Genomic DNA, 11494 nt, shown 5'->3' on the forward strand with positions numbered 1-11494 from the left:
TGCGCTCAATCGATTTCTCTCGCAAAATTACGTCGGAATAGTGCCATACAGAATTGATCGCAGCACTTTTCAAAGTCGTCGAAATTTTCGTCAAAAATTCAAAGGGGTTAGCCTTACTTTTTTGGTCATTTTCGGAGCCGAAAATTTTTCGTCTCAGAATCGATTAGTATGACCCTTTTTGGAGTAATTGGACCACCAGGAACTCAGAAAACACATGAAAAAGACCGTAGGACCAACGGCAGAGAAACGACGCTGAAAATTTCCAGTTTTTCGGCTGTAACTTTTGATCCGCTGCTCGCAGCGTATTGGGACTGCGCTCAATCGATTTCTCTCGCAAAATTACGTCGGAATAGTGCCATACAGAATTGATCGCAGCACTTTTCAAAGTCGTCGAAATTTTCGTCAAAAACGCAAAGGGGTTAGCCTTACTTTTTTGGTCATTTTTGGAGCCGAAAATTTTTCGTCTCAGAATCAATTAGTATGACCCTTTTTGGAGTAATTGGACCACCAGGAACTCAGAAAACACATGAAAAAGACCGTAGGACCAACGGCAGAGAAACGACGATGAAAATTTCCAGTTTTTCGGCTGTAACTTTTGATCCGTTGCTCGCAGCGTATTGGGACTGCGCTCAATCGATTTCTCTCGCAAAATTACGTCGGAATAGTGCCATACAGAATTGATCGCAGCACTTTTCAAAGTCGTCGAAATTTTCGTCAAAAATTCAAAGGGGTTAGCCTTACTTTTTTGGTCATTTTCGGAGCCGAAAATTTTTCGTCTCAGAATCGATTAGTATGACCCTTTTTGGAGTAATTGGACCACCAGGAACTCAGAAAACACATGAAAAAGACCGTAGGACCAACGGCAGAGAAACGACGATGAAAATTTCCAGTTTTTTGGCTGTAACTTTTGATCCGTTGCTCGCAGCGTATTGGGACTGCGCTCAGTCGATTTCCCTCGCAAAATTACGTCGGAATAGAGCCATACAGAATTGATCGCAGCACTTTTCAAAGTCGTCGAAATTTTCGTCAAAAATGCAAAGGGGTTAGCCTTACTTTTTTGGTCATTTTCGGAGCCGAAAATTTTTCGTCTCAGAATCAATTAGTATGACCCTTTTTGGAGTAATTGGACCACCAGGAACTCAGAAAACACATGAAAAAGACCGTAGGACCAACGGCAGAGAAACGACGATGAAAATTTCCAGTTTTTCGGCTGTAACTTTTGATCCGTTGCTCGCAGCGTATTGGGACTGCGCTCAGTCGATTTCTCTCGCAAAATTACGTCGGAATAGTGCCATACAGAATTGATCGCAGCACTCTTCAAAGTCGTCGAAATTTTCGTCAAAAATGCAAAGGGGTTAGCCTTACTTTTTTGGTCATTTTTAGAGCCGAAAATTTTTCGTCTCAGAATCAATTAGTATGACCCTTTCCGGAGTAATCGGACCACCAGGAACTCAGAAAACACATGAAAAAGACCGTAGGACCAACGGCAGAGAAACGACGCTGAAAATTTCCAGTTTTTCGGCTGTAACTTTTGATCCGCTGCTCGCAGCGTATTGGGACTGCGCTCAATCGATTTCTCTCGCAAAATTACGTCGGAATAGTGCCATACAGAATTGATCGCAGCACTTTTCAAAGTCGTCGAAATTTTCGTCAAAAATGCAAAGGGGTTAGCCTTACTTTTTTGGTCATTTTCGGAGCCGAAAATTTTTCGTCTCAGAATCAATTAGTATGACCCTTTTTGGAGTAATTGGACCACCAGGAACTCAGAAAACACATGAAAAAGACCGTAGGACCAACGGCAGAGAAACGACGATGAAAATTTCCAGTTTTTCGGCTGTAACTTTTGATCCGTTGCTCGCAGCGTATTGGGACTGCGCTCAGTCGATTTCCCTCGCAAAATTACGTCGGAATAGAGCCATACAGAATTGATCGCAACACTTTTCAAAGTCGTCGAAATTTTCGTCAAAAATGCAAAGGGGTTAGCCTTACTTTTTTGGTCATTTTTAGAGCCGAAAATTTTTCGTCTCAGAATCAATTAGTATGACCCTTACCGGAGTAATCGGACCACCAGGAACTCAGAAAACACATGAAAAAGACCGTAGGACCAACGGCAGAGAAACGACGCTGAAAATTTCCAGTTTTTCGGCTGTAACTTTTGATCCGTTGCTCGCAGCGTATTGGGACTGCGCTCAGTCGATTTCTCTCGCAAAATTACGTCGGAATAGAGCCATACAGAATTGATCGCAGCACTTTCCAAAGTCGTCGAAATTTTCGTCAAAAACGCAAAGGGGTTAGCCTTACTTTTTTGGTCATTGTTGGAGCCGAAATTTTTTTGTCTCAGAATCAATTAGTGTGACCCTTTGTGGAGTAATTGGACCACCAGGAACTCAGAAAACACATGAAAAAGACCGTAGGACCAACGGCAGAGAAACGACGATGAAAATTTCCAGTTTTTCGGCTGTAACTTTTGATCCGTTGCTCGCAGCGTATTGGGACTGCGCTCAGTCGATTTCTCTCGCAAAATTACGTCGGAATAGAGCCATACAGAATTGATCGCAGCACTTTTCAAAGTCGTCGAAATTTTCGTCAAAAACGCAAAGGGGTTAGCCTTACTTTTTTGGTCATTTTTGGAGCCGAAAATCTTTCGTCTCAGAATCAATTAGTATGACCCTTTCTGGAGTAATTGGACCACCAGGAACTCAGACAACACATGAAAAATACCGTAGGACCAACGGCAGAGAAACGACGCTGAAAATTTCCAGTTTTTCGGCTGTAACTTTCGATCCGTTGCTGGCAGCGTATTGGGACTGCGCTCAATCGATTTCTCTCGCAAAATTACGTCGGAATAGTGCCATACAGAATTGATCGCAGCACTTTTCAAAGTCGTCGAAATTCTCGTCAAAAATTCAAAGGGGTTAGCCTTACTTTTTTGGTCATTTTCGGAGCCGAAAATTTTTCGTCTCAGAATCGATTAGTATGACCCTTTTTGGAGTAATTGGACCACCAGGAACTCAGAAAACACATGAAAAAGACCGTAGGACCAACGGCAGAGAAACGACGATGAAAATTTCCAGTTTTTCGGCTGTAACTTTTGATCCGTTGCTCGCAGCGTATTGGGACTGCGCTCAGTCGATTTCTCTCGCAAAATTACGTCGGAATAGAGCCATACAGAATTGATCGCAGCACTTTCCAAAGTCGTCGAAATTTTCGTCAAAAACGCAAAGGGGTTAGCCTTACTTTTTTGGTCATTTTTGGAGCCGAAATTTTTTTGTCTCAGAATCAATTAGTGTGACCCTTTGTGGAGTAATTGGACCACCAGGAACTCAGAAAACACATGAAAAAGACCGTAGGACCAACGGCAGAGAAACGACGATGAAAATTTCCAGTTTTTCGGCTGTAACTTTTGATCCGTTGCTCGCAGCGTATTGGGACTGCGCTCAGTCGATTTCTCTCGCAAAATTACGTCGGAATAGAGCCATACAGAATTGATCGCAGCACTTTTCAAAGTCGTCGAAATTTTCGTCAAAAACGCAAAGGGGTTAGCCTTACTTTTTTGGTCATTTTTGGAGCCAAAAATTTTTTGTCCCAGAATCAATTAGTATGCCCCTTTCAGGAGTAATTGGACCACCAGGAACTCAGAAAACACATGAAAAAGACCGTAGGATCAACGGCAGAGAAACGACGCTGAAAATTTCCAGTTTTTCGGAATGTGGTTCACACATTGTATTCAACTCATTTGCAAGAGCGTTCAACTCCCGCCGACAGCGTGTCGCTTGCTGCGTCAATTAGGCGTCGTGTCAACGTGACGCCCGTGAATGTTCAACCATACGCAGCTTAATATTCAGATAAGCTGAACACGCGCCAATGAGTTCAATGTCAATTACATCGCACAGCTGGCAGAAAAGTAATTTCAACGCACTTTCAAACTGCGTTTAGAAACCATAATACCGCAAACCGCGATCATATTTTAATCATCCCAAATATTCTGCTTCCACTTAGTTCAATTATTTTCAAATTAGCTCGATAACTATCTTGCCAGTGATCAATTCAAATACTCTTAGTTAACCTAGTTAAACTTGTTTATTATATTATGAAATCATTGTTTATCCAGTTTTAGGAAAAGTTGCAATCTGTTTTCGCGTCTCTATAACTGAGGCCTAAGTTCGGGTTCTCACAGGCAGTGTTGTTGTCGGACAAAATCATTCCATATTATCATGAATGAACCCTTAGCTCCATAATGACTCTCTCCACCATCTCTACTAAACAGTTCAAAACAGTAAGGCTATCCATTTTTTTTTTTCAGGATAAAACTGTCCGCAATTCTGAATGTGATGCGAAAATTATAGCCCTTGATGAATTGACGACAAGCGGGTACTTGGTAACAATGAAGAGAATTAAAGCAAACCCGAAATGTCCAAATCCTCTTTTTGAAAAATGGCTCGAAGAGTGGAAAGAAGATACAGAATCACGAGGTTCAGAGATGCAATATTGTTTCTCAAAGGCTTTGTCTTCTCTAAGAAAATGCCCCCTACGTTTAGAGACAGGCAGAGATTGTAAAATACTACAGTATTTTGGTGACAAACTGTGCACTATGTTGGACAAGAAATTGTCTGAATACCAAATCAACAGCTTAGGCACAGCTGCTAATACCGTGAACCAGGCTAACAAGTTGCAAAATTCAAATGATTGTAATGTGAATAATATTGAGGATTATTTGGGACATAGATCACGTCAAACTGCGAATAAGAGAGCAAAAAATCTGAATGGCCGTGAACCACAACCAGCAAAAAAAGTAAGAAACCCAAAGGACAATGATGGCACGGCACTGGCTAGAGACAATGTAAGCACGATCATCAGTTGTGGTAGAAAAATGTTTCATACAATTTTCTTATTTTTCAAATTTTTTCTGTACAGTTTCTTTTTCTAAACAGCTTATATTCTGATTTGCTACAAACATTCATCTGTCAACACTATCGCGCTTGTTTCAGGGAGTAAAAACTAATTCTAAGAACAATGCCTACATACCTGCGTGGAGATCTGGAGGCTATGCAATATTGTTAACGATTTATGAAAAGATGCAGAATCCAGATTTCATAGGTGATAGATAAGAAACAATATGCTCACTGTAGGACGAAAACATTCAATATTTTTTAAATGAAATCATAATTCCTCTTCATTCACTAATTATAATTAGTGTGAACATAAGTTTTTATTTCGGAACAACGGACCGTATTTCTTTATTCATTCATTAATTTTGCTCATTTAAACATTGCAGGATATATAAGCAAGGCTGATCTTCAAACCGATGCTCAACGTCATTGTGATCATTCCTTAAGTAAACCAGAACCTGATAGTCGCTATTCCGCATGGTCCTCTATGTCTACTTTAATACAAAAAGGACTCGTCGTTAAAAACAGCAACCCTGCAAAGTGAGCTGAAAATAGTAAACTGACAAAAATCTGTACTGCTCATAATACTATAAAAATGACAAGAAAAAATACTTTCAATTAGTGTTCAAGTGTATATTTCAACAGTTTCAATAACGACATATATCGCAGATACCGTCTAACAGATGCAGGATACGCAGTAGCAGTTCAGCTGTCCGAAATTGATGAAGACCATCCTGCTTTCAACAACCCATTTCAAGGTTCAAGTGCTGAAAGAAGTGGCAATGTTGAGATCTCGTCACCCGTGAAAAGTTGTAGCTCTGCTAACTCAGAAGAGTACAGTCCAAAAACAAACGAGCCGGTTTATGAGATAAACTCTCGCTCAAATTCTCCAATTGAAATCGAAAATCGAGAAAACGAAGTTGTGTGCAGCAAAGCTGTAACCTTGGCTGAGGACTTGGACGTTTATTCTGCGGGACAGATAAAGGAACCAACTAATTTACTAGACAATGCAGAAAAAAGTAGTCAGGGAAGTGTGAGCTCAAGCTTTGAAACAGTCATTCTTGCACCGAATACTTTTGATGTGATTTTATTAGTTGACGACCGCGAAACAGCTGGGTAAATCACAATTGATGACGAAACGTTATTGCATTTTTTAGAGTATTCACTTATTTTTATTGTTTCAATTTTTATTTTGTTCCAGTGGTAAGGTGAGACCCAAGGACGACATGACACTCGCAGAGTTAACGAGATCAGAAGTCAAATTTGAAGTTCGCAATTTAAAGCTTGGTGATTTTGCTTGGATAGCAAGATGCAAAAGCTCCGGCGAAGAGCTGATCTTGCCCCATATAGTAGAGAGAAAAAGGATGGATGATTTTAGTAGCAGCATTAGGGATGGGAGATACCAAGAGCAAAAGGTCAGCTGAGTGGAGAACCTGTACGGAAATGATTGATATTAAATTCAAAAAATAATTTTTTCCCTTTTTTCAGTTTAGATTGAAGAGATCTGGTGTTGATAATATAATTTACCTAGTAGAGAATCATGGCAATAATCAACACTCCGTACTACCTTTGCAAACTCTGTTTCAAGCAGCGACTAACACATTGATTCAGGATGGGTTTGCCGTGAAGTACACCAGTAGTCACAGAGATTCAATGTTTTACTTGGCCTCGCTGACACTGATGCTCAATAAAATTTATCAGGTACTAGAAAATATACCTGCTCGTGAAAGAAATGTTATTTGACAACCGAGATAGTAAAATTATATAGTTATTCCTGCTTTCAGAAAAAAACTCTTATCGGGTGTAAGAAGGACGATCTAACATCTTTCAATATTCTCACAAACGAAACACGACTTATGTTCTTTAAAGATTTTAACAAAGCAGTCGCCAAAGTAAAAGTGAGTAATATACACATTATGAGAGATACAAAAGGCAGGAAAAATTTAATTAAACAATCACTGATCGTCAAGCGTTCCAAAACATTATGGAATATGGAAACCTTTATTTACGAATTTTTAAAACAACTGTCAAATCTTCACAAATTACCTGCATTCATATTTAATTTCAATCAGTAATCCTTTTGTAACATTGCTTACCAGAATTTCAAATTGAAAGAGATGTTCATCCGACAATTGGTTCAACTGAGAGGTATGTCTGTTGAGAAAGCTATGGCGATTGTTGAGTTTTATCCGACGCCATGCTTGCTAAAGAAAGCCTACAATGACGCAGGTTCTAGCGGAGAAAACTTACTAGCTACGATACAGTTTGGAAGAACCCAACGCCAGTTGGGACCTATGCTAAGTAGAACTTTGCACCAATTTTACACGAAAAAAACTTTTTGAAAGACTTGGAATATAAGAGCTGTGGATTTCTTGTGAAAATTTTGACAGAAGAAGAAAGATATTTCAAGACTAATTTTCGATAATAATTTCACTTTAGCATTCGTACTAAAAAACAATTTTATCGTGACAGAACTATGTCTCTAATATTGACTATGAGAATTAAAGGATTTTCCTCATTCTTTATTTGTTTTACCGACAGAAAATTAAAATTCCATCAAATTTTTATTTTCGAATTATTTCTTTAATTTTGTTCCCCTGATACAACGCAACTTAATAGTAAGAATAATCAATCTTACATTTTTTTTTTCTCAAAATTGTCAAATTACACTGTCTTTGTTTTCATTTATTATTTGACCCAGTCTGGATCACAGTTTACCCACAGTTATGAATGGATCGCCGAACAATCTGTTTTGCTTATATTGTTTATTGATTACTTTTATCTAGTGCAAAAGAGGAAGACTGTCTTGTATGATACTTGATTTCATTTAATCAATCTAATACATCTATTCAATAGACAATCAGTCTAATACAAATTAAAGATATCTATTCTCATTAAACTTAATGTAGGTTTATTAACGTTGTTTATGTACATGATTACTATCTTAAGCAGGTGTAAATGTATATACATTATTTATAATATATAATATCCTATACATTCTGTATCATATATTACTATTTATAAAAATATTCGATCCTAAATACCTATAACAATCATCACGGCAAATAATTTTAACTCTCTACGTCGAATTTTATTTTGCGTACATAAATAATTCACATTTTCAAAGTTTATTATTGCATAATACCTAATTGAATTGCCTATCTTCAAACATTGATACTGAAAATCATTACGGAGATGCAACTATTGCTGCTCACATATTATTGTTAATATTATTCTCCCTAATTTGACTCTGGCTCTCCTAAATTTTTCAATCTGTAAACGAAGTTTGACCAGTACTAACGGAAGTTTCCGTATTACCCTTGACTCCGCCATCTCCTATTTCTTCTACCGGTTTTACTTCTGTCTCTAATCGCTGTGCTTCGAGTTGGGCCAACTTTCCGTGTGCAAGGCTGGTTGAGCTTAGAGTAACTGAAATCTGATCAGGCAAGGGACAAGCAATGAGGAGGAGTTCCTCGGCGGTATAATTATTGCTCAGCAATTGCAGCAACTGTGTAAAAGCAGCAACGATGTTGTTCTTAATAGGCCTAAAAAGTATGCATTCAGTTTCTCTGTTGGCCAAGTACAGCTGCATCGACTGCTGAATATTTGGTAACTTGAATTTAATAAGTCTCTGAGTATCCCCAACAGCTTTAGCTATTTCTTGGGCTGAGCCAAAGGGCTGCTGCCTTATTCTATTTGATCCATCGGAATTGACATACATTTTTGCTGTCTCCAGCAACTTTATCACTGGCTCAATCAGCAAGTGGGTAGCATGCTGTATCAGACGTTGACAGGTCGATTTGAGCTTAGCGTCTACATGTTTACGTGAATCAATGAGCTGCTCTTTCATCTGTGGAGCGCCTTCTAGCAGAAACTCCAACAAAGCGTTATTTGAGAGCGTAAAAAGTCTGGACCTTTTTTCAAGAAGTCCAAAAGCTGCTGTCTTAACTTTGGAAAAGTCCAGGCTATATTCCTTTATGGTGAAATCCACTTGAAAAGGGGCGATCTGCTCGCGCAGTATCAGTAAATGCTTAACTTGGAAGAGTTCCGCATCCAGTGGCGTAGACCTCAGGTTTATCTTCTGTCGAGCAGTCTCTATACTCTGAACGCAAAGCGATATGGCTTCCTGACTCAGGGATTGAAAGACTGGCCTATCGACGCACCTGTAAAGCCTAGAGAGACAAACAAGGGTGCGTCTCACTGTCGGATACCACATTCCATGCAAATCAGCTGGAGAGTTCGCAGCGCTAGACTTCTGATAATGAAGCGGATCCATCATCAAATGATTCCGAGAAATTGCCTCAGGCGTTCCGCTATCATTCGACGATAGAGAAATTCGTTTCATTCTGAGCTGGTTAGTTTCCTCACGTATTGACTCTGCAATGTCCTCCATCATCTTGAGTTTCTCCGGATATGCAAGGTCCCCAGCTGAAGGATTGTAATTAAGAACGTCGGACTGTAAGTACAGATGTGCTCGGAAGACCAGACGTTCCTGAACGTCGTGAAGGAGCTGGAGGCAGATACTGCCAAAGCCTTGAAGAGGCTCAGAGTTGTTCTGCACATGTTCGTCGAGCATCTCTATTCTGAGGATGCAGCAGATCTCGGCAAGTGTTTCGAGATGATTGATGTGAATGATAAAAGGTCGGAGCGCGTCATACAGAGATGTGCAAAGACCTTCTAAGTAGACGTTCAACGATGCTGATGTCTTGCTGAAGAACTGATAGAACAGACGGTGCTCATCTATTGACGCATGCAACAACAGCGCACACGAATGACGCACCAGACTGCAATGGTCCCCGTTATACCTGCAATGATCGTATTTCACATATACTAAGATTGGAAAAAAGATTTCAACTTCGGGAAAGTTGTGAAAAACAGAAGGTTTCAACGAGACTTTGTTTAAAATTTGTAGAGCAATAGAGAGACTACGATATTCTTAGCCATTACAAAAAACTTCCACGGTATCAGAATACACAGAAAATAAACCTTGATCAACGTTGTCCAAGACACTTGAATCAAATCCTGAGATTCTAGTAACGATAACGAACCGAATGATGACAAATAACATCAAAGAAACTTGTGGTGTGTGAAAATACTTAACAACTATAATAGTTCATCATACACGAGAACAAAATAAGTTTGCTTACCTTTCCTTAACGGAATTGAGAGCCTGAGTGACACCAGGGCCTAAAACCGTTCCTCTATGGCTCAAGTAAGACTGATGGCACTCCGTCAATAGTGTCTCATACTCTTGTCTTTTCGAAGACTTGGACTCAATCTGTTCCAGAACGCATTTTATCTTGGGTAGGACAGACTGAAACCTGCCATAAAATAGAGCTAAAGCAGCGTCTGAGTTCTTGGGTTCGTTATCGGTTTCTTTAGGGCTTAGAATGCTGTCAGTGGCATTGGCAAACTGGTTAAAAACATAGTGTTGTATCAGAGTGATAGCCTTGGACTGGCAGTGCCTGTATTTAACGAGGTAGGTCCTGCTTTCTTTAAAGCTGTCGTTATTCTGAACAAAGTCCATATTGGAATCGATCTTGTCGAGTAGATCGAAGAAGATTTCGCTGTTCACGGAGAGAGTTGGAGCCTCGAGCTTTTCCAGAATCCGATCGACCTCTTTGAAGTATTTCAAGTGGCGCACTATCTCATCATTGAATGAGTTCAACTTTTGTTGGTCCGATATCAACTGCTCACTGGCCTCGTGTAGCAAAGTTGTCCTCGACGATACAGCTGTATACTGCTTGGACAAAGTGGCAAAGTCTTGCAGCGCATTTTCTATCTCTACGCACAGTTGGTGACACTCATTTCGACGCGATTTCAGCTGTTCTAAGTAAGCTGTGTATTTCAGGTCCGCAACAGACATGAACCGCTTCTCCAAGGCGGTGTAATTTTGGAGCAACTCTTGGTACGTCTCGATCTTCTCCGAATAGCCCATCTCCTTCTCTTCTTCTATTTCTTCGTCATCACCCTTTATCTTCATATGAGGTGCTGTGACGCTGCTCGGACGATCCGCTGGTAGAATTTCATCCTGTAATAAGGATAGACACTTTTTTTGACTCTGTGTCAGAGGAGCGAGTGGATCCTCCGGGTTGTCCCATCGCGTTAGGTTATACGGTGCGCTTTTTGTTCTTGACATTTTCTTCCCCGTGCATTTGCGTCGATATATTGAATGTCAACGTGTTGAAAAGTTCCTTTTCGCTTCTGAAAACTTTCAGTCGGCCGTAAACTGTTTTATAGCACGTACCGTTGCCTCCGTACCTTAATTACTCATTTTTTCCAATGCATTTTGGCAATAAACAGACCACTTACTCGGATGCCACATACTCGATATTATTTCCACGGACTATATCGACATCTAAGAGTGCGCTCGTTACGCGAAAAATCATCAATCGCGCAACGCGCTGTCAGAATCATGGAGTATTAGGTCCACGCGTAAAAGGTGCGATGTTTATAGAGTTGATATTTGTCGGTATAATCATGGATTATTGTCATAAACATAATCTCAGTAACAAGGTTTTCAATTTATACGCTGAGCGCGTTCACACTGAGAATCAGAGTCAGGTTAGAATTGGGTTAAAGTCGAGTTGGAATTGGATTAGAAA

The 11494-nt window shown here is 39.9% G+C and overlaps 2 protein-coding genes across 4 annotated transcripts; one reads left to right on the forward strand and one right to left on the reverse strand.

The window, feature by feature from the left end:
• Positions 1-3855: 3855 nt before the first annotated feature.
• On the forward strand, positions 3856-7308 carry LOC124411504 (crossover junction endonuclease MUS81). Of its 3 annotated transcripts, XM_046890649.1 has the most exons (9): positions 3856-3904; positions 4304-4840; positions 4989-5097; positions 5276-5429; positions 5559-6005; positions 6091-6304; positions 6378-6590; positions 6674-6787; positions 6989-7307. In XM_046890649.1, the coding sequence occupies exons 2-9, from the start codon at positions 4385-4387 to the stop codon at positions 7229-7231; spliced, it is 1950 nt and encodes a 649-aa protein (XP_046746605.1). In that variant the 5' UTR covers positions 3856-3904; positions 4304-4384; the 3' UTR covers positions 7232-7307. The 3 variants fall into 3 exon arrangements, with proteins under 3 accessions (XP_046746605.1, XP_046746606.1, XP_046746604.1); XM_046890648.1 differs by lacking the exon at positions 3856-3904 and having other exon boundaries at positions 4149-4840; XM_046890650.1 differs by lacking the exons at positions 3856-3904; positions 6378-6590 and having other exon boundaries at positions 4147-4840; positions 6989-7308.
• A 469-nt stretch (positions 7309-7777) lies between these two features.
• Positions 7778-11234, reverse strand: LOC124411500 (conserved oligomeric Golgi complex subunit 3). Its single transcript, XM_046890643.1, has 2 exons — positions 10037-11234; positions 7778-9694 (listed from the first exon to the last, which is right to left on the reverse strand). The coding sequence occupies exons 1-2, from the start codon at positions 11026-11028 to the stop codon at positions 8158-8160; spliced, it is 2529 nt and encodes an 842-aa protein (XP_046746599.1). The 5' UTR covers positions 11029-11234; the 3' UTR covers positions 7778-8157.
• Between the last annotated feature and the right edge of the window lie 260 nt (positions 11235-11494).

The sequence above is a fragment of the Diprion similis genome, chromosome 10 (assembly GCF_021155765.1).
Source record: "Diprion similis isolate iyDipSimi1 chromosome 10, iyDipSimi1.1, whole genome shotgun sequence".
In the NCBI taxonomy this organism is placed as follows: domain Eukaryota; kingdom Metazoa; phylum Arthropoda; class Insecta; order Hymenoptera; family Diprionidae; genus Diprion; species Diprion similis.

What these genes read in the sequence shown, in the direction of transcription:
- LOC124411504 (XM_046890648.1), top strand. Translation starts at nt 4,238, where the DNA reads ATGACTCTCTCCACCATCTCTACTAAACAGTTCAAAACAGTAAGGCTA. An exon ending in AAAAACAGCAACCCTGCAAA is followed by an intron (nt 5,430 to 5,558) that starts GTGAGCTGAAAA and finishes CATATATCGCAG; the next exon opens with ATACCGTCTAACAGATGCAG. An exon ending in AAGCAGTCGCCAAAGTAAAA is followed by an intron (nt 6,788 to 6,988) that starts GTGAGTAATATA and finishes ATTGCTTACCAG; the next exon opens with AATTTCAAATTGAAAGAGAT.
- LOC124411500 (XM_046890643.1), bottom strand. Translation starts at nt 11,028, where the DNA reads ATGTCAAGAACAAAAAGCGCACCGTATAACCTAACGCGATGGGACAAC. An exon ending in CTCAATTCCGTTAAGGAAAG is followed by an intron (nt 9,695 to 10,036) that starts GTAAGCAAACTT and finishes CGATCATTGCAG; the next exon opens with GTATAACGGGGACCATTGCA.